Below are 22,897 nucleotides of genomic sequence, written 5' to 3'. Positions count from 1 at the left end.
CCAGAAACGCAGGAAAAGGATAGAATCTATTTATTGGTGTAGTGTAGTGTTTTTATGAACTACCATACAAAACTCAAATTCTAATCCACTTTCTTCCATTGATCACACACATGGTGCTCATCTTGTAAGGTAAGATTACAAAACCATCTTTTAAGAGGATTTCAGTGAAAAATTCATAATTATATCTCATATAGTTCAAAAGTTATGAAGAAAAGAGTATTTTACAGCAAAATTTAAACGGGCATTTAAAAAATACTACCGCCGGAACAGCACGACAGCAGTATATGCGGGGTATTTAAACTACCACGTCGCCGGGTGAATGAGTTTATGTTATTTGTGACACATTTGCAAAACAAATATAGTACGTTATCCAGTTATGTTGTAGATGTTTTTCTGAAAAATGCTTGAAAATGATGAGCCAATATTCCATAATAGGGTTGGATTCCCAAATGATAAACAGGTACTGTCCACAGACCAGGAGAAAAGCCCTGCGGGGGAATCGTTTCTGGGGCTGTGCCGGGGGAATGTTTACCATCAAGTCGACTAGAGGGCTGCTATTGGTGGGAAATGTGATACGTCAGAGTTTTACGCTACTACACACAGACTGAAAACATCAAGCCGTTAAGAGTAGCGTGTAGTGAGCGCACTTTTAATGTGTTCTGCGGGTGTTGTGATAATATTCTAGATTAAATCACTGTGCCACTGTGAGGTAATCTTAAAGTTGTACCCATTAGAACACATGAAAGCCTATTGTCTGTTGTTCGTTCAGTGGTGGAAAGAATGTTTTTAGGATGGGTCATCACTCACCGCAAAATCTTGCGCATGCACGTGTATCAAATTCCTAGCAGGGCATTTCTCCTGTTCTGTGGACTGTATATGCATTTATTACTGTTAAAATATTTGTATAGTTACATTGAATATTATATTAAAATATGAAGATACATTATTTCCAATCAACATACATCAATATCACACCATCATCTGCAATGCTGTGTGTTACTGACCACATAAATTTGTTAAAGTTAGAATAGAAAGGCCATAAATGAAGATGTGGTACATATTATCAACTGCTTCAAACTGAAAATGCATCATTAAAGAGCACGAAAATGGAGAAATGACTATACAAGGAAATATGAGAGGTTGATCACAACTTTATTACTTTTTCTTCCCAGGTTATAAAAATTTTTCTCCATAATTATCCATTGTAAAGAAATTTCCTCATAATATAAAACACATCTCATTAAGATCTACAATTGAAACATATTTTAACCAAGCTTTATGGTCAAGTGATTAGCATTCCTGCTTTGTATTGCTTGCAGACTGGCCATACTGACTGACGTTTTGCATTGTTCTCCCAGTCCCTCCAGGCAAATCCCAGGATGGTTCACTAAATTAGACCATGTCTGTTTCCTTCCCTATCCATACAAATTCATTGATCTTCCCATTGTTTAAGTTCTTGACAGCATCATTGAATGAACCACAAATAAAAATAAATGGGCACATACTTTGATGTGGTGAATATTTAATGAAGTACAGGAAAAGTGATCTTCATCTCAGCAGTAGATATTTCATTCTGTGTTAGCTTAGCACAGATCATGCAGAAGGTAGAAGGGAAATATAAATTAGAAATGTCTATGCCTTTGCCTTTGCCATGTCTAAAACATGCTATCATTGTGTAACTACTTGTCTATTCATACACTTGAAATGTTTAATAAAATATGGTGGAAAGATAATGTAGCTCTCCTTTCTTGATAATCTTTGTTAGCAGTAGACTTGTATATCACAATAATGGTGATGATAATCAGCAGCTAAAGTTTATATATATAAAATTTTCTGCGTAAAATGATTGAAGGTTTGGTAGACCTTGCCACAAGAGCAGCTGTGTCAGGCCCTATTTTGTTCAGACTATGCCATGTTTGTTACAGTACAAGCGATTTGAAGTATGTGATGCTAGGTGTCAGACGATAGAAGATCTGATGAATACCAAACAATGGCCCTCTGTCTTCGAATATTGTTACTCTAATATTTCTGAGAGATATTTTCCTAGTGCATCAGCAGCCTTGCGTATCTTGGACTTCATACTTGTGAGTATTATCCATGTTTGGAGAAACTTGCTTTTAGTTGCACAACTTAAACCACTTCCATACATTAGGCTCAAACCTGTTATGATGTTTCCTTTGATTGGTGTTCCTGTGTCTGTATATCCCATTTGTTTGTAACAGAGTGTTTTCTTAGTATGTTGCTGTCTGTTCTTTTCAGGTGGGTTAATTGCCCTTCTCTATAGTAATTTCCAAGTTCTAAAGTTTTTTCGGTAATGATAAATTGCAAGTATTATAGTATTAGTTGATTTCTGGACTTTGTCCATCGTCCTACTTTTTTGAAAAGAACGCATTGTTTGAGAAACCGAATCTATTCCTATCCTTAAGTGGAAAGGTGGGGAAGGAGTTCCTACTCATTTGGGTCTGTTAGAAACAAGTCCCAGTCACAAAATGAGAGAATGAATTTAAATTATAACCATATTTCTCTATTAAGTACATATTTGTTTCCTTCAAAATGCATTGGTTCTTTGTGTTGCTTGAAATAAATATGGGGTATTTTTTTAAAGAAATTGTAGCCTTTCCTGTATTGTTGTATTTCCAAAACACTTTTTTTTTTGCAAACTTGTTTCTGCTTGAAAACTGGGTAGTCATAGCAAATATGAAATGTGCATTCAAAATACAAAATGTTCAGCAATGTAGCAACCATATGACATTTACATGCAACTTAAAAATGTTTAAATTAGATGACAGCATTATGTAGATCAACATGAATGTGATTTTACAGCTCAGAGAGTAAAGCTGAAAGAAGATTATTCTTGGGTGTAGACGAGTTGAATTTGCAGTATTTAACATGGACATTTTACTAAAGTAAAACTTTGCAGCAATAGGGTCAAGGAGGCAGCATGGGAGAGTGTGGATTAGATGTATGTGGCTCATGATGTGACCAGTGACAGGCTGTTTTGAACACAGTAATAATGCTTTGGATTTCACAAAAAGCAGAGAATTTCTTAAATTTCTGAACAGCTATAAACTTCTGTAGAAGGACCGTGCTCCATGGACATAATTAATTCCTTAGTTTAGGTTTCTGTAACACAAATGCAATGGTCATAGTGCAACATTAACCTTAGCTTTGCCTTCTCCACCTACCATTGATAGTAGATGCTTTCAGCTCATGAGCTGTGTTAAATTCTGTGTCTGACTTTACTATGTTTTACTGTATTAGGAGAAGCAAAGGGTACCCTTAAATCTCTGTCTAGGTCATCCAAATCATGTCTTTCCTTTAGAGCTTTTAGTTGCAGTTTTGTAAGTTTTTATCACCTGTTGCATATTTGATACCCTTTTTATCCCCCTGGATATATTTTAATATTTGTTTGTTTGTTTTCAGTACAAATTATGAAGCTGTCCATTGTGTAATTTTTTCCATCCTCTTATTACTTCCTATCTTAGGTCCACATATTAATCTCAGCACTTCATTCTCAAACCTCTCACTGTGGTTTTCTCTTTGGGAGAAGAACAAGTTTCATTTCCCTGCAAAGGTTGTTTCACATTTAACAACACGATGACACATGATGCCGTCTTTCAGGTCCTTCCTGATCTGCTTCTTCTAGCTTTGTGTTATTGCCAATGATGAAGAGAAAATAAAAGTCATTGGAAAGGAAATGGATACATGCCAGTTTGTTGCAAAGAAAAGAAAGGGAGTTTTTTACTTTGTATTAAGAGCATGTGAAAGATTGTCAGGTTTCATCAGTATTTTAGAATGCTAGAAGAATCTGTTTTTTTTTTATTGTTATCTTTGACAGAAGAAGACCTGATGAAGGAAAACACTACACTTTGTGAAACTGTCTTGCACAGACAAAAATTAACAGTTTGCTCAGTTGGTAAACATGTGGTCATTGAAGCACCTACATACAGCAGCTTCAGTACTTTGTTAAGATGTTTTCCATCATGTTATTAGCTGTAGTAGGTACTCAGCATAAATTCTTAAAGATTAGTGACAGCAGAATATTTTAAAATTAGAGAATGGGGGAAGCACTTGAAAGGAAGAGATTGAATGGTCTTGAACAAAAGCCACTTCACCACTCTACTGGAAGCTTACCACACATTGTAATTGGAGACAGAGCATTTCCATTAAAGACATTTTTTAAGTCTGTACCCAAAATTGCAGACATTGGGAAATGAAGATATTCGCTTATTTAAATCATGCGAAAAGAGATGTAGAAGACGTCTTCAGCATTCTGACAAGAAAAGTTAGAAATTTAAATAGAATTTAAACTTTAACCAAGAAAACTGATTCTATGATATCAACTTGCATACTAACAATTATTTAAGAAATGGTAACATTTGGCATGTGGAAAATAACTCAACTGTCCAAAACATTGCAGGTCAGAGTTCTGCACAGAAAGAAGCCCTGGAATTTTGAGATTCCTTTATGATTTTTTTTCTTATATTAGTAGAGTTGAATGGCAAGAAAATTTCAGTTGACAAGTTTGCTGTATTGAATATTGAAAAGTGAATGCTTGCACAATGTTTGTACCTACATTTATAAAATTTTATTAATGAATATACAAACAACATAAAGGAATGCATTTGTTTGTGGTTGGTTCAGTTCCCCTCCAATTTTATCTTTCAACTTGTCACAGTACCTCGGGTATTTTAGGTCATACAGTAGTGGATTTGCACTCAAAAGTCCAATCAACTGCTTATTATTCATATTATTATAAAATAAACAAGATCAATCCAATTCCAGCAAGGAACAAATGACAACTGTTTGTACTGCATTGGGCCAACTGTTCATACTGCCACAACAGACTTGTGAGAGACGTGCCCCTACAGACTTGGGACTTTTTAAGATTTTGTTGGATGTTGGTTCATTTCATTTATTGGTAAGAACATTTATTCTGTTGTGTCATTGTTGGGTCATGTGTGTGTTGTGTTGTTAAATGTGAATGAACTTTAAAACAACAGGTAAAATTATAGTTTATTTTAAAATTTATGATTTTAGATAGAATGCATAAATAGAGACCTTTTGAATTAAATGGTTGCAAGAATTTCCTGAATTTAATCTGCCCATGTTTTGTTGTAAAGATGTAATTTTACTTTATTTTCATTGTGAAATGTTTGAACTTACACTGTCACAGTATTTATTAACTGTCTTAATAGGTAATAAATAAATTGTCTGAAAATATGGTAATCTACATGCATAATGGATATATTTTTCTTTTTATATTGCTATTTCCGTTTTGGTAAAAATGGCATTGAAAGAGTTTGTTCAAGAGATGAAATAACACATTAGGATTGAACATTGAGTGGCTTCTGCTTTTAAAGTTTGTAGGGGTCACTGAGGTATAAGGTACAGTAGATGTAATTTGTAACAGGAATTCACATGTGGAGAAAAGTTTACAATAAATACTTGACATATGCAGTTCAACATCTTGATTGGTAAAATTAGCCCTAGAGTAAGAATTTTTTCTTGTCATTACTGCCACAATAATTGTAATTACATTTTTTGTGTTCTTTAGTACTGAAACAGCATATTTATCTTTCTGACAGTTGACATTTAATTCAATAACTGCAGGAATTCTTGCTTTGTGTTTCTGTGAACCTTGGAACAAACAGTGTGTCCGCTTAGTGTGGCATTAAAATAGTATGATTTCTTGTGTTTGTTTGTGGGTGCAGGGAACTTTGAAACTTTTTACAGTTGACCTGTAGTTGGGGAATGGAAACTCTATGGAGATTATCAAACATTAATTCAGTAGTGCAAGATGAGCAAACAAATGCAAGGAGTAAAACTGATTGAAAAGTCAAAAATATAATTTATTTAACATGGTTAGTCACAAGTGCAGTTTTTGTTTGTATATGGGTGTAGGGATTTTAAAACCCGGAATAAAGGGACTGTTCATGATATTATGCAGATATACATATGGCTGAACCACTAGTGTTAGAACCTCCTTATCAAAGTGGAGACTGCTATTGAGAAGTTTAGAAAGTGTGAATCCACGGGTAATGATCAGATTCTGGCTGAATTGATCAAAGCAGGAGGCAAAATGTTGTGTTTGAGATACTCAAACTTATTTGCTCTATATGGAATAAGGAGGAAATGCCACAGCAGTGGAAGGAATCAGTTATTGTACCAATTCATAAAAGGGTTGATAAGATTGATTGTAATATTTATCAAGGAATCTCACTTATCATCTGTCTCAAAACTTTATCCAACATTCTTCTGGCAATGCTGACTCTTTATGCTAATGAAATTATTAGGGATCATCAGTGTGGGTTCTGTCATAATTGATCTACAACTGGTGAAATTTTCTACTTTCGCCAGATACTAGAGAAAAAGTTGGAGTATAAGGGGACAATACATCAACAGTTTAGTGATATCTCTAGCAAAATTTGTGTAGGTAAACATCTGTCTGATTTATTTTCTATTCAGATGTCCTGAAACATTTAGATGATCTATTGCCACTGCTTTTCAATTCTGTCCTAGAATCCACTGTCACGAAAGTCCGAGAAAATCAGGGCAGTTTGGAATTGAATGGGACGCATCATCTTTTGGCCTATGCTGATGATATTAATCTGTTGTGTGATAATATAAATATTATAAAAGTGAACACTCTTAAGGGCTAGTAGGGATGTTGGTCTAGAAATAAATGCAGAATCGACAAAGTATGATCATGTCTTGGCATCAGAATTCAGAACTTAATTAGAATATTCATCGTTCAAAAATGTGACAAAATTCAAGTAATTGGGGATGACACTAACAAGCCAGAGTGACACTCATGATGAAATCAAGATTAGTTTAAATCAGGGAATACTTGCTATTATTCAGTTCAGAATCTTTTGTCCTTGTGTCTCACATTAACAAAACTAAAGATTAAAATATACAAAAGTGTAATTTGGGGATCTGCAGTGGCCGCGCGGTCTGAGGCATGGGTCTTGTGCCGCTTGGTCGCAGGGACCATGGGTTTGAATCCCACTCAAGCCATGGATGTTTTTCTGTGCTGTGTTGTCCTGTGTACAGGTAGAGGCCTTGCGACGGGCCGATCCCTCATCCAAGGAGTCCTACCGAATGTCCATAGATCAAGCCAACTGAAAAGTTGGGGACCCGGAAAATGTACATACATTGTTAAACCGGAAAAAGAAGAAGAAAAGTGTAATTTTGCCAGTTGTGCTGTATGGATGTGAAACTTGGTCTCTCATTTTGAGGGAGGAACATAGATTGAGGGTTTTTAAGAACAGAATGTTGAGGAAGATATTTGGACCTAAAAGGGCAGGAGATGGATCATGGAGAAAATTGCTTGATGGTGAGTTTCGCGCCATGCACTCCTCACCTGATAATGTTAGGGTGATTAAATCCAGGAGGATGAGACATGTGACACCCATGGGGAGGGGTGTTTAGAAGGTTTTGGTTGGGAGGCCTGAAGGGAGGATGCCACTGGGAAGACCTAAGCATAGGTGTGAGTGAGTGGATTATGGGGCTGCCTCTAACTGTGGGGACTAGCAGTTTAGCTGCATGTTGTTGTTGTGATGCATGGCCACCTGGATATCATGTAAATAATGACATGATCTGTAAAGACTAAAGTGTGGTTCCAGAGTGAAAAAGAATTAAGGTTGACTTCAACTGGCAGTCCACAATGTGAATTACATTTCATGACATGACTTAAGTGATAGAAGAATTACTTTCTAACCACCTTTGCTTATTCATGTCGGGTCATTACAACAGTGTAACATTTTGATATTCTGTAGACAAATTACTGCTTTACTCCCATGTTAGGGGTAGGGGACATGCACACATGCATTCGTGAGGGTTGTTGTTCAGTAAATTACCAACTTTAATGAAAGCTACAATTGGAGAGTTTGTGCATGCTCTGACACCAACATATTTTGCCAGCATACTTGCTCAGTGGCTGAACTGTGTTTAGAGTGATGACACATTCTAGTAAACTTTCTGGGACACTCTTCTGGACAGCAAATTTTGTGTTCAGAAATATGCTGGCAAGATATTTCTGTTTTGTTCTGTGGCTGAGGGTCTGCTGCTGCTTTAGTTAATGTGATTGATCACTAGAGTCTTATGCAGCCACTATGAAGGCCCTGTGTGACATCATCTAATGTGAAACATCAAGGAACGTTTGCAGTTGTAGTTGCTGTTTGCCATGATGATGTCCTCATTACCTTGCCATCAACATGTGGAGTGATGATGTGTGTATATGACTGTGGCTTTCAGAAGGTGAACCACTAACCCTGCTGTTTGTATCTGAATTTAATTGACTATTTCTGGTGATATTGATCTGAAAAATGGCCTTTCTACTTGTTTTGAAGTTCAGGAAGTTAATTTCTATTCTGAGAGAACCAGTTCCTTTGAATGAATGTGGAACAAGTATGTAGCATTGAAAAGTGACTGTGGTAAAACACAAAATATAAGTTTCTCCCTCTGAGTGGTTCCCCTCAGATAACTTGATCATACTAGGTGACCGTCGTACAGTCTTGATCGCTTGTCAGCAAAAAGTCTCTTTATGTTTTGGGAATCTATAATAGTACTTTATCAGTCCAGAACTGACTGATTGTAGAGATTCTTCTTCTTACAGAATACGCACGATGACAACTTGCTTGGTAGTGCTGTATCAGTATTCAAGAAGATAGTTGATTTGCATCCGCCATGTGCTCCAGATATGCTGAAATATTACAGAACAGTTTTAACAAACACGCTTGGAGAGGTGAGCTGGTTTTTTTATAAAGTGAAGTAAAAGTAAAGCTGTCCCACTTTCTGCCATGTAGGCACTTGCGGGAAGAAGGGGTATAGCTCCTACTGATTCTTCACCTTGGCACGAGATAGGGGTGAATGGTCTACGTCGTGCCCCAGCTGCTGTTTATCCCAGGGAAAGGACCCTGATACCAAGTAGATAGGAGCCAGTATGGATGCAGGGGCTAGAGGAAAAATCCTCTGCCTCTATCAGGGATTTAACCCTGGTCATCCAGTCCTAAATCTGTCACTATACTGACAGAGCTACTCTGGCTCTTGAGCTGGCTTTTTTTTTATACATTTGCCGAATGGGGGAAGGGGTGAAAAACTTTGCATTTATATTTTTAGAAGTGAAATCTCTGATTCCTTAATTTTCAGGCCTGTTTATAATGAACTTTCCAGGCATAACTGAAAGGTATGCCTGTACGTGTGTAGCCGGCTTAAGACATTGCAGAGTGAATCATTCCATTTAAATCTCACTGTCCTGAAATAGTAGTTTCAGTGTTTTATTCTCAAAATAATCAGTCCACATTTACACTGATAGAAAAGGAGCAGTGTGTAGGTTGACAAAGCACATTGTTTTCTTTGTGGGCACATAATTTCACATTCTTATTCTTAAGTGAAATATTTATGAAGCACATATTATGTGGTACAGAATTTATAAGTGATAAATAAATCATTTAATTTGCTTTGCAGGATACTCCTCATATATCAAGGAATGGAATTGTGCTAGATGCTATCTATAACTTGAAAGATTTGCAAAATGAAGATTTAGGTTTCAACAGTTCAGATGTCCATGAAGATACATTGGTAACTCATAGCACTCCCAATAATATAGTGGACGACGGTCTTCACTGCGAAGAATACCCGGAAGGTTCTGCTTATGAACGAGCTGAGGCTGACAAGAATTTTAATACTCTGAAAGATAATGAGAAATTAAATCGCCTTTTCCGGGTTTTAGAGATTATAGTGAAACTGTTTGAAGTTGATATTTCAGTGTTTCTTGTAAAACAAAGTTTTCAACTGCAAAAGGCACTGCGTAATCAATTATACAGACCTTTAATAGTGTCAGTATTGTGGGGAACTAGCACAGTGCACGAAATTGGACATCTGAATGCCAACTGCAGATATATAATAGATTTATATGCAAATTGCTTTTTCCATAAAATTTGTTATAACCAGAGGAATATTGTTGCAGTAAGTATAATTAAGTATGAACAACATAGACTTAGCAGTATTGTTTGGAAGGGACAGAGAGGAAGCTCAACAGTGTTTTTTGTTTGTATGGTTGCTGAAGCTAAAACATAATGTTAAGCCTTGACGACGGCTTTCATTAATAAAGTCTTCTCGGGCTATCAGCCGTGTTAGATGGTGATTAATTGCCGACATTTCAAGGACCATCTCTTTCCTCATTTTCAAGGCTGTTGACTGTGTGGCTCGTAGCGTGAACTAGTCTGCTGTAGATGCCAAATTACTGTCAGATAAACACTGAATTCTCAGTCAGGTTTTAGTTATCATGTTTGGTTGTCCAAATGTCACCTTTAGAACACAGACTATTGATTCCTGTGCGTGTTTGGGTCTACTTATGTGTGTGAACAGTGTGCTGTACATACACACATGCACACAATTGCCTCCAGTGCATATTTACTCCACCCAATTTTTGAGGAGGCTATAATTAACGTTTTTTGCACCAGATAATTGCCTGTCATTTGCTTTGGCAAAGTGATTGCAGCTCCCCCCCTTTGCCCCATCTCAGATGACTGATTTATCTGATTCCATGCTAAACATAGTCATGTGGGTCTGCACACTGTCTCTGCAATGGGTCAGTGGATTTTCTTTGTACATGTGAGTGCTTGTATCCTACACACATGCCACTCGTGTGTATGAATGAATCTAATTTTTTATAGATTATAAAACAAAGTGGTCCAAATGATTTTTATTGAAGTTTGTAAATGATACTTTGTAGGTCACACGTGTAATGAGGTGCGACTGTGTTGTGTCTGAAAAAGTTTCATTTTTTGTAACATGTATGAGAATGTGTTTTTAACCACAATTCATACAAAAATAACCACCAAATTACAATCTAAAGTTTATATTTATTATTGATTTGACATATTTCAACATCTACAAGGTCATCTTCAGGGGCATCTTTTTATTTATGTGCAGCATAAAACATTTATTGGTTTTATAGTACTACTCTGATAATTATATTGCATTTAAAATTCTATAATTAATCTAAACTGTTTAGTATTTACAGTGATGAAACAGCACAATATCCTTAACAAATACTAAACAGGTACTTCTAGTGAATAAAATACTTCTATTTTCTTCCACCTAGTACAAAGTTGTCTGAACAGCATAGAGGCTGTACTGTGATATCATAATCATGCTGTATATGTCCATAGTTAGAATTGATTTATCCCCCATTAGATGTAAGTTTGCAGCTTAAGAAAACCTAACCAACTCATGTTCCAGCTGCCTACACTTCTGTACATGCCTGTGTTTTTACTTTTTTACAGTCAACAGTTTCACTATTACATAGTCTTGCAAATTAATTGTCCCACTCTGTTTTCAGAGGCTACTGAATCTTGTAGCTGAAGCAGTTAGGGCAAGTGAGTGCAATAATGAATTGATGTATCCCTACTTTGGTCAATGTTGCAAAACCTTGGCTCAAGAAGTCAGCTCGTATATATCAGGTATGTACATTGGGGTTAAATTTCCAAATAAATACAGTCACAGTATTCTCAAAATACAAAGATATATGAATGAATGAGGTGGACACCCAACGGATCCTTGCACTGTGACCATTCCTGATCTTTTGTGCATCATTCTCCTCAATCCACTAGCAGCCACATATCTCCCATGAAGTATGTAATCCTACGTAGTTGTCTTCTCAGCTTTGCTGGGTTGGCTGTTACTGTTAGCTCCCCCCCAAGGTGGTATACCAGAACTGCTGGCTGTGTGCTGAGTGGAATCTGGTTTTAGATGGAAGCTCTGTGTTAGAGAGTTCTTTTATTAAAGATTGCTGTCTTCTGGGTTGTTGCACCATGTAATCTGGTAGTAGTTTACTGACGTTTCAGAGGTCCTTGCTGCCTCCATCATCAGGGTGATTGCCCTGATGATGGAGGCAGAAAAAATTCCACAAGTAAAGCACTTGTGGTTCACTGAATGAAATCAAATGGAAGTCAGCATGTAAGTTGTGAAAAAATGTAACAAGTATGTTCATGCCCTAAACATGAACAACATGTAAGCAAGAAGGAGCAGCAAAAGGCAGACACTTCCCCCTTCTTGTTCTAACCGTAATTTAAAATAACCTGAATTCCTGTCACTTAAAAAAGAAAAATTGTTTTTATATTTTCTTAATTAACTTGAAAAGATAAACATGGCTCACCTAAAAACATGAGTGAAAAAATCTTGAAGTGTTACTGATGCTTGAAGCTGCAGCGAAAAAGAAACTGCAGAATAACGTGCAATAATGAAAATTATATATTTAGCCTTCATTAATAAATGAACTGTACTGAATTGAAACTACACTTCACTGAATTCAACGGCTTTTTTTCTTTAAAATGTATGAAGAATGTCAGAACCAGTCACATTACAGAAGAATTTGATTTTCCTCTATCATCTGTTTTTTGTATACTAAAAATAAATTTGCCATAGGATTTGCTTTCTTTCTTTTTCGATAGTAATGTTTTTGAAGCTGCAGTCAGAACAAATAACAAATTTCGTAGTTCAGAATGTGGTCTTACCATCAACAGTGCCTTTGTGTCTTTCTTGAGGAGCAGTCAGATCTGCATAAATTTCAGAAGGTGGTATTCTTATTTTTCATTGTAGCTGTAATGTTTTCACCCTCAAACTGCAGATTGCTCTGTATTAGTCTGGAATTGTCAACTGAAAGGCTGTGGGCCTTCAGTTTAGTGCCAAAGACTTGTTACATCACATAATATATGCACTGGAGTAAGGCTTTGTTTGGTATTAATAGAGTAAAACACAATCCATTACCTGCACCCTTTTGTATGAAAAGCCTGTGCAACCTAGCTGTGCTTTCAAAGTATTGCCTTTATAAATGCAAATTAGTGCAATTTTGGTGTAAAGAGTGGTCCATAATTCTATATAATAGTTGAAATATGCCAGACATGTATTATGCTCACTTAATTTGATAATGATAAATTCAGTGCCTGACTATATGTGTTGCTAATTTGAAGTTACTTCAGTTGTCATATGAAGAACATGATTTTTTGTATTGAGGTCACACTAGATATAGACAATTGTGACATTCTTTACAAGTGAATGAAATACAAACAAAATGTTTAGTTACCTGCACCATGGTTTCACATATTGATAATGAAGGAAACTGATTAATGTATGAGTTTGAATCACAATACGAGGTTGAATATGCAATAAATAACTACAGATTTAAATTGAATATTGTTTGTAGGGATTTTCATGGGCATCTCATGGAAAAGATTTAAAATTACAATTTATGTTCAGTTGCATAATTGCATACTTTCAGGAATGAACCCAGAGGACATGGCCGAAGCCCTCACTCATATGATGCCATCATTTCTTACTCTTTATGTCACAAATTATCTTCTCAGTAGTGCTGTTGGATATGAAACAATTCCCTCTTTGGAGACAATTGTAAGTATATGCTACTGATTACATTATAATTAAAGAAGCAAAAGAGAAATCTGATGTATATGTTCTTTCATGAATGAGCTGCTTTGAGTATTGCAGGTTTTCAGTGTTTTGGCAAACATTGTAGTTATCATCTTCAGGATGAATGTCTTTTGGGAGGATTTGGAAACCCTTATGTAGATCAGGCACTGAGAAGTTACAATAAACACCCTGAAGGTGGCAACAAGATTGTTTGCTGAGATGTTTAAAAACCTTCAGCATCTGAATATTATTCCAGAAAGCCAAAGTTATACATCAAACTCATTTTGAAAGCCTGAAGGACAGGACTGAAATTTGATATTAAAGTGAATAGATAATAATTTGCTACAATGAGCAGTGTTAATGCTAAATACAGGGACATTTCTATTTAATAATAATAATAATTTTAATTCTTGTTATTTGTTATGTTATGGTGTGAACTGGTCTTTCATCCTTTTCCTATCACATACATCAGTGTTGGTATGAAGAGGAATGATGTAACAATAATAATGGAAATGGAGATGCTGCAAGTACTTTGTCATTCGTTTCTTAAATTTTGTGTATTGCCATGTAAACAGTTTTTGTTTGATGTTTTTGCTACATTATTGTGTGCTCCAGGTATAACAGAAATGGTTGTTAACTGACTTGCTGAATTTTAAAAGGAAAAATTGGTGACAAAACTGACCACATACAGTTACATAATAAAAAGACCTGCAGAACTGTGGTGATTAAATTTACAAGGAACCACAATAGTGGTGCTGGAGCTTTTGAATGTAATTGTTTGAGAAGTCTGTTTCATTTCTGAAATTGTTCAATCAGAAATGAGCAAAAGGAGATTCTGGTCTAACATATGCAACATAAAACAAAGTTCTTTCAAGAAACACTGTGAAGTTGGTCAGAAGCATTGCCAGAGTGGCTGGTGATATTTAAGCTATGACAAGGTGTTTGAGAAATTGTAGTTCGGAGGAATACCGTAATGCAGTTTATATCATTTATATAGAAGAGGAAATTGTGCCCAGAAGAAAGCCACAAGTCAGACCAAGTTTACAGTGCAAGTGAGTGGATTATATTGGGAAGACTTATTACAAGAGCCTTTGCTTTTGTTTTCGATAAGTCTACCTGGGCATAAGTCGTCCGAGAAACATCTTACAGTTGTGTGTTGTGGAAATACATCTTGAAACCACAAGCCTAGTCAGAAAAGATTATGGATAAATAAGAGATGTTTTTGAAAATTAATACTATAAGAATTTTTCTAGAAGTTCAATATTTTGAGAGGGAAAATGTTGCCACATAAAGAATTGTTGCTGTTAGCTCATGGATTTGAACGATCATCTCAAAAGTTTTTCTTACAATGTTATAGCCATAATATGACCCATGGAAGAAGCTGTGATTGCTTTAATAAAGCAGTGCTACCATGGCGGTCTTCTCAGAACTCATGCCATTGAAGATGACATGATCACATTCTTGGAAAAAGCTGTGTTTTGTGTGTCCAAGGTGTGGCCTTCAGTGATAACATAAAGCTTATTTGATTGTGGAGGAAATTTCTTCCAGATCTAGAGGAAATTGATTTCTGTCGTTTCTACAGCAAAGACGTGAACAAGTCTGATATTACTGATTTGGAAGATTTTGAAAATGTTTGTGTTGAAAACCTTTGATTATTGGCTGAAAAGTAGTGCAGAAGAACATAGAATTCATTATGTTACTTACGCAGACAATTAGTGCTGCCACAGAATAATGTGGGGAGGGCAAGACTGAAGGAAGAGTAAACAGTGACCATGTTAGTCATAGCATTGCACTACAGTTTATTGATTCGTTGCTAGACTGCATGGGTCAGTGGGGGCTTCAATGCCACAAGGAAAATTTGAACTTTCATGGGGAGAAATCTAAAGAAATTGCGAAGAAACAAACATGGAATATTTGTCAATGTAAATATCAGTCGTTTAATAGTATACAGGTTGAAATGAAATTTGAGTGGAAGCTCTCCATCATGTGATCCCTTGTTAAACAAATAAGTCGAAAATGTTGTAAAACATATTTCCTGTCATATACTGTGTAATTCATGAACTCGTTCATGCTGTGTTACTTTCTTCCATTGTATTTGAATTATTTTATAAATTGTTTCTTGAATTTATTATGCATGATAAAAGTAAATATACATGAAATGAAGCATAAATCCAGAATTTGCAACAGTTATAAGTAGGTAAATCTAATAAATAATTCAAGAATGCTTCAGAATGTACCTGAGCATAACATTAACAAATAGAAATGGGATTTATAATTAAATTAGGAGAAGAATAAATTTTGTTAATTATTGTTACTTGTTTTGGGAAGTGTTGCCATTCTGCCTGTATTTTAAAATGCAGATAGTAATTTTGCCATTTGTTTTGTGAGTGTAAAATGTGGTCCCTTACCTATATAACAAGCGTTGGAAAACGAATGGTGGTTACATAGATAACAGTTTTCGGTTGAATAGTTAACAGGGAGACACCTATGTAAGTGTGCAGTTTGTGATGTTACATAACAAGGAAATTAGTCATTTGTACAAACCACCTGGTGTTGTGAGAACAACAGGATGGGCAAATGTTAGGATCGGGCAGAAGCGGTATGCATATACAATTTTGGTCCAAATTGAAGGCAAAAGGAGACATGAATCTGTGGTTGATTAAGAGGTTTTGAGATTGGGAAGTGAATGAACTCTATGATGAATCATATAGTGATATTGAACCTTTGGGTCTTGCTACCTAGCACTTGTTGGTTATGTAGGTGGATAGATAGGAAGGTGTGCGTGTAGGTAGATCTGTTTGTTTATTCATAAATGTCATTTTTATTTAATACTTTATCTGTTACAGGTGGAACTTATTCAGAAACCCTTTTTGTCATCTGAAGAAAAAGCTGAAAAGGTAAAACACTAGTTTTAAGTGTATTGTTTTTGCAGAATGTTGTTGGAAGGGATATACCCTAATTAATTCTGAAAAAAAAGACATTTTGAAGCCTACTCTTTTCAGATGTTTTCCTGCTTAAGAAGTTTAGTGTAGATTTCATGCATTATAATCAAGTCCAATACAGTGCCATGCCATGGCCATACAGACAGCTTCCTCAAATATTTGGATTTTAAAGTACTACACACCAACAAATAAAGCCTAGATTTCCGTCTTCTGGGTTGTTGCACTGTACAGTCTGGTCGATGTTAACCAACGTTTCAGAGGTCATACTGCCTCTGTCATCAGGGCGATGACGGAGGCAGTATGACCTCTGAAACGTTGGTTAACATCGACAAGACTACACAGCGCAACAACCCAGAAGACGGAAATCTTCATACTCACCGCTGTGAGAACCTCAAGTCTTACAAATAAAGCCTACTCAGGCAAGAAAGAAATCACCTCTAGCACCTCAGGGAGGGAATTTGTTTGTTACTTGGGGTCAGTGGTGTAAATGTTGGTATTCCAAATCTAGGCAGTTACAGTAAATGAACCTGTTACTGGGATTTATTTGAAAATGGAAACATTGTCAAGAATAAGCTTCATACAGTAACAGGTAATATTCCAAGTTCTGGAAAAATGGTTGCAGAACCACTGCTCTTTTGTTGTTTAGCAGAGCTAATGGACTCCTTCGTAATGAAAGTATTTTCTGCACATTTTCTTTGACTAAGATACAGTGCGTAAGTACATTTCAGTTGGATACAATTATCAGGCTTTTCACAGAGTAGATAAGGTAAGTACAAACTGTTACAGGTGCATATAATGACAGTTTCATTTGTGTGTGTGAATACACAGAACAATATTATGGTGCAAACCAGTGGAATATTGCCAGAAATTTATCCATTTTATAATGTAATCTCGTTGCTCAGTACTGTGTTGGTGATATTTTCAAAAGGGGAGGGGGAGCAAAATGAAATGGGAGAATTAAATGTGAAAGTGTGCAACAATTGAAGAAGACCCTGTGGATGTGGTAGTTATTTGAACAGGGCTAGTGAATGTGAAAAATGGAACAGCATCTGATGAAATTATTAAGGAAGAAATGAAGTTAATTGGACAGTATGTGGGTGTGATGATTTTTTTATAAAAATGTAGGTATTAAAAATGAATACTGTATAGGATGGTGATATTACAAAAGGTTTTAAGTACAGATACATACTGAACAATTTTGCTTTTCTTTTACATTCAAAATCTTTAACTACACTACTTTGCACAACACGTATATCACTTTAATACATAACTAACTGGCTAGATGGCTTACCGAACCCGATGTTTCATTACCGACTTAACCAAAGCCCTCCACCAGACCCTGTCCTGGCCTAACAAAATCCAGTCTCCATCAACTCCTATCTCCCATAGATCCCGCCTGACATTATCCTCCCATCTACGTCTAGGTCTCCCCAGCGGTCTCTTCCCCTCAGGCTTCCCGACCAATACCTGGTGCACACCTCTTGCCCCATCCATGCGCGCTACATGCCCAGCCCATCCCATTCTTCTCGACTTAATCACCCTGACAATATTGGAGGAGGAGTATAAAGTTTTAAGCTCATCATTATGCAGTTTTCTCCATACTCTTCTCTCCTAGGCCCAAATATCCTCAACACCCTATTCTCAGATACCTGAAATCTGTGTTCCTTCCTCAGAGTGAGACCATGTTTCGCATCCATACAAAACAACAGGCAAAATTATTGGTTTATATACTTTGATTTTCAGGTTCTTAGAAGTCAGACAGGAAGACAAAATATTTTGAACTGATAAGTAGTCTCATCCTAATTTCCTCATGAGTATCATTTTGATTTATTATTGTTGTTCCCAAATATTTGAACTTGGTATACTAATAAAAATACACCCAAACATAAAACAATTCAGTTTATGACACTGTCACTTTAATCCCAATATTGGTGGTGGAGAAAGAGTGATACTTTAATAGGGTTAGATTTTTTATTTGGTTCAGGAAGGGGAAGCTTTTATACTGATTCCTATGACAGCATATTTGGAACTAGGATTGTGTGCATTTTGTTTTGTCAGTTCAAGACAAATTCCTTGGTAGCACCTGAAATTGAACTGTGTTCTGTCAACCCTTCTTGCAGTTGCTCCAATAATCTGGACATTGTTATTGCACGACCCATGAATTAGACAGTATAGTTGTTATGCACTAGTAAAAATGTGTTGAAACAGGAGCAAACTAGTGTGAATAAGACTTTAAGCTTTCATGACAGTTGAATGCGACAAAATCTTCTCAAGAGATCTGCCACATCAGTTCCAAATAGATGTGGCTGATTTCCCAAGAAGATTTGTCAAATGTGTTTCAGTATGTCTTTCACTATTTAAGTTTTAGCTGCCTCCATCTTCTGATTATCACTTTATCAGATTTGGTTGCAAAATTTTGTGTTTGCAGTCTTGGACATGATTCAGGATGTGTGGTGAATGTGGTTGGGTTACATACGTACATATGACATGGAGGTCGGAAAACCATAGTGTTTGCATCATCTTAGAGAAACTGGAAAATCTGTATTTATGATGTGTCTAAGATGTAGTGTTTACATTTCAGATGCATCCTGAAATGTCTGCCACTTCAAATTGTAAATTACTTGAAACAAAGAGAAACATCAACAAAAGAGATATGAGAGGTATGAATTAAATTACTTTTTCCTGAGAAATATTGTGAATGAACATTTCATCCTTGTATACTAAGGATGTCAGTTTATACTAATAAATAAATACAATATATTATGAATTTGTATTCAGTATTGTTATTGATTCAGCATATTGGTGTGTCATATAAGTTCTTCATAGATAAAGTAGCTCTTTAAAATACTGAATAGCTGGAATGCTATCCACTGCAGAGATGCTGGGGAAATTTTTCAATTTTTAGTACAAGAATGATAAACCATGGCATTTGTATCATGCAAACTAAAGTAATTTAAAACTGAATTTAATAATTTTTACAATTTATAAAATTTTAATTAGAAGCACAACTTGCCATAAATTTGTTCTTCAGCATGCACACATTTTTTATTGCAAGTGTTGTACTTTGGGGTATTAATCATCATCTCTTAAATCACTTGTGCAGTGATTCAGATGATTATGTTTTCCATTATTATGCACATATGATTATGGAAACAGATCCAGTTTCCAAAACATTTTGTTTTGTGAAAGATAACTGAGATATGTCCAAAAAGTTTAAATATATTTATTTCACCATTCCCCGACAGTGCTTGAAGTAGGTGTCAAACTGAGTTTCTGGAATCATCAGCAGCTATTCCGTTGCATTATGTTGGGTTTCTTTCACAACATATGTTGAAACTTTCAATGGTTTTATAAGCAGAGAAGATTTACAGGGCAGCATATCTTGTTGTGGAATACTGTGTTTAGCTACTAGTTGCTGCACAGGTGGTGTTCTTGTGTGGGCATTTTCATTGTTATGATGAATTTTACACCTTCCAGTTTCCCACTTTTGTGGTCATATACAATGCCCTGCATTAAGGAGTTGTGTCAACACTTGTTAGTAGAAAAGGTGATTAATGGTCTGATCATAATTTCATACAATTGAAGAAAACAAGCAGCATCACTTTGGTTTTGTGCTGTGTACATTGCATGGTTTCTGGTTTTGCTGTATACAAGGTTTGCTTTTCTGAGAGAATCTATATTATGATAATTGGTGTAAGCTTTAGAATTGTTAACTGTAGGCCCATGTTTCATCATCTGTGATGATACACCACAGACAAGTGATTTTCTGTCTACTCCTGTCTCAGTATTCTTGGATGAACTTGGCTGAGACATGCAAATACTAAGAATTTGTCCCCAAACACTCACTTCTCTTGAAGTTTCCGTGAATGGATGACATTACTGACAAGCAACTGCAGAGGTTTCTTGGAGGCATGTAGTGGAAGATCATGTATTAGTCTCAGATATTGTGAGCTCCAATATCTGTTGTTTTTAAATTTACCTCCGCATAACAGAGCAAGCCTCCCTCCAGAAAAAAATTGTGTGAAGGTTGATTTCTCCAACATAAGTACACATTTAAGAAATGTTTTCTCCTAGCATGATCACATGATTGCAGTTCATTAATTACTTCTGTCTTTAATGGTTTGTTTCAATGGTTTTATGCTGAAACCCCAGTATTCTGTAATTTCAAGGAGTGTGTTCGAGCCTTACATTTTATTTAGTTTCTCTTCATCTAGCAACTGAAGGTCATGGTCATTGTTAGCACTCCCGTTTCATATTCGGGAGGCCCCAGGTTCAAATCTGTCTGAACACTGTCCTTCCTAACAGACGTTTATCATGGTCCTCCTCAGTCTCTCCAGGCAGATGCCAGGATAATACTTCAGATTAGGTGATGACTGCTTCTACATTATTTCCAATTCATTAATCGCTATCTTCCTCTCATTTGATAGTCTGAGATACTGAAAGAATTAAATACGCAAAAAATAAAAAAATATCATTGAGCATTCAACATTTGTTTTGAGATTTTTAAATTATCGCTATTTTAATTTAATCGCAATTCTGTGAGTAGTTCCTCCGTTGATGAGACATGCCTGAGCTCTGTCATTCTGCATATTATAAGCATTTCAGAGAAGTTTAGACATAGGCAAGCAACATACAGTAAAACTCAGTTGTAACGAACAAGGATATGATGAGTTCATGGCTATAGTGAGCAAATGACAATTTCACATTTAATTTATCTTAATTTATGTACAAAATTTCTCATACACAATGCTTCATAGATGTAAAGAGTAAAATTGATTTATCCGGATAAATTTTTTTAGCTCTTTGTGTTATGAAACCTTTTCATTTGTTTGCATGCTTAATGGTACAGAGCAGGTCAGTTTTTACCTACACCTGTAGCTTTAGGGTTGAGTTTTGTTGTGGCTAACCTGCAGCTGCTTGTAACCCATAATCAGTAAAGATTTTACACTTTAATAACCAACATGTCTTCACAAGAGGAAAGTGTTTGTGTATGAAAAAGTTGAAATTATTGTAAATTAGAATGTGGTGAAAAAATGTATCTGTGTGTAAACAGTTCAACTTATCATTGTCTACAGTTATGGTTTTGTTGCAAAACAAAGCACATTTTATCTGTACTTGGAAAGAATCTCACTACAAACAAAAATATTAAAAAATGTAAGTTTCATGACAGTGACAAAGCATTATTAGAATGGTGTAACATGCAGAAAAATGCTAGTTTCTCAGTCAACAGTCCCAGTTTGACGATTTGGTCAGAAAAGTTTGCATTGCAATCAGAACATAAGGACTGCAGTTGCAATAATGGATTGCTTTGAACATGTTCCCAGTATTGAAAATTTTATTAACACTGATGATAATTTAGCAACAATTGGAGTACCTACAGATGACAACATAATAGAAATAGAATAATACAGAAATAAAACGGCTGACAATGCATTTAATGCCTTTATTGTAATAAAAAAAGTCTTGGTGGCGTCGAAGTAAAATCAGTGAAACAAGTTTCCATCCTACATTATGTCTCAAATAAATAATACTTTGTACTTGTCCACATCTATTTATTAAAATTATTTATATTTTAATTTTGTCATTTTATTAGTATTTTCTAAATAAACATTTAAAATAAAGTATATAATGAAATAGCTTTTATTAAATGTCCTGAATATCATATAATCATTTGATACGTGATTTGTGATTGTGCTTTTTTAAATTCCCCTTGTGTAGGGAATAAAGGTTATAATGAGCAAAAGCAATCAGTCCCACTCATTATAAGTGAGTTTTACTGTAACTTTAAGACCAGTTTTTAGACATATTTATCAATTTCTGCTCAGCCAAATTTTACATTCTATGTATTACAGATCAGGAGTTAAAATGAGAAGCTGCGAATAGGAAAAACTGGCGAAATCTTTTTGGGCAGAACAATGGACCTGTCGTCAGACAGAACACTAAATAATAATAATAATAGTATTACAGAATAATAGTTAATAAATTGGAAATTTGGGTCTTATCTTCATATGTGAGTTTTGATTGGAAATGAGATTCATACTGTGGTCAATATAATAAATTATGAGTTATCTCCCACAGATGATTACCATTAGGGTTTGTCAGTTTTTAAAAACCGGTTTTTTGGATAGATTTATAAAATTCTAAAACCGGTTTTTAAAATTTAAAAAACCGGTTTTAGATACTAGAATTAATATGTAAAAATTTCTGTTAAATGAACTAAAAAATTTAAAGACTGAAATTAGTTCCAAATTATTAAATGCTTAAGAAGTACGAATTCAAGAAAGAAGAAAAGTTGGATTGGTAACCCTTTTGCTATATTTGCAAAATCCACAAAATATTTCAACAAAGAAATCTAGTGTATTTCCACTAGCTTCGAAACTTGATATTATTAAGTTATGTGGAAAAATATTGTCTAGACTATATCCAAATTCTTGTATGGAAACAGATTCCGATGACGAATATATCGGAGAAGGAGAAACTATTAATCAGGGCAATGCTCTAAAAGAAGCCATGGAAAAATC

The 22,897-nt window shown here is 35.4% G+C and overlaps 1 protein-coding gene across 3 annotated transcripts in view; it reads left to right on the top strand.

The window, feature by feature from the left end:
* Positions 1-22,897, top strand: part of LOC110835608 (uncharacterized) — a 33,729-nt gene that overhangs the window by 4,845 nt on the left and 5,987 nt on the right. For all 3 annotated transcript variants that reach the window (XM_087346874.1, XM_087346875.1, XM_022075982.2), the window contains 7 exons: positions 1,926-2,084; positions 8,621-8,749; positions 9,472-9,972; positions 11,351-11,471; positions 13,289-13,416; positions 16,281-16,331; positions 18,958-19,036. In XM_087346874.1, the coding sequence (XP_087203000.1) occupies positions 1,926-2,084; positions 8,621-8,749; positions 9,472-9,972; positions 11,351-11,471; positions 13,289-13,416; positions 16,281-16,331; positions 18,958-19,036 (1,168 nt within the window). The remainder of the gene's footprint in view (positions 1-1,925; positions 2,085-8,620; positions 8,750-9,471; positions 9,973-11,350; positions 11,472-13,288; positions 13,417-16,280; positions 16,332-18,957; positions 19,037-22,897) is intronic.

This window comes from Zootermopsis nevadensis, unplaced genomic scaffold (genome assembly GCF_977971745.1).
Source record: "Zootermopsis nevadensis isolate Lab colony 2312 unplaced genomic scaffold, Znev_1.0 Znev_ptg000011l, whole genome shotgun sequence".
In the NCBI taxonomy this organism is placed as follows: Eukaryota; Metazoa; Arthropoda; class Insecta; order Blattodea; family Termopsidae; genus Zootermopsis; species Zootermopsis nevadensis.
Note: the sequence above shows the minus strand (reverse complement) of the source record. Positions and strands in the feature narration are given on the sequence as shown.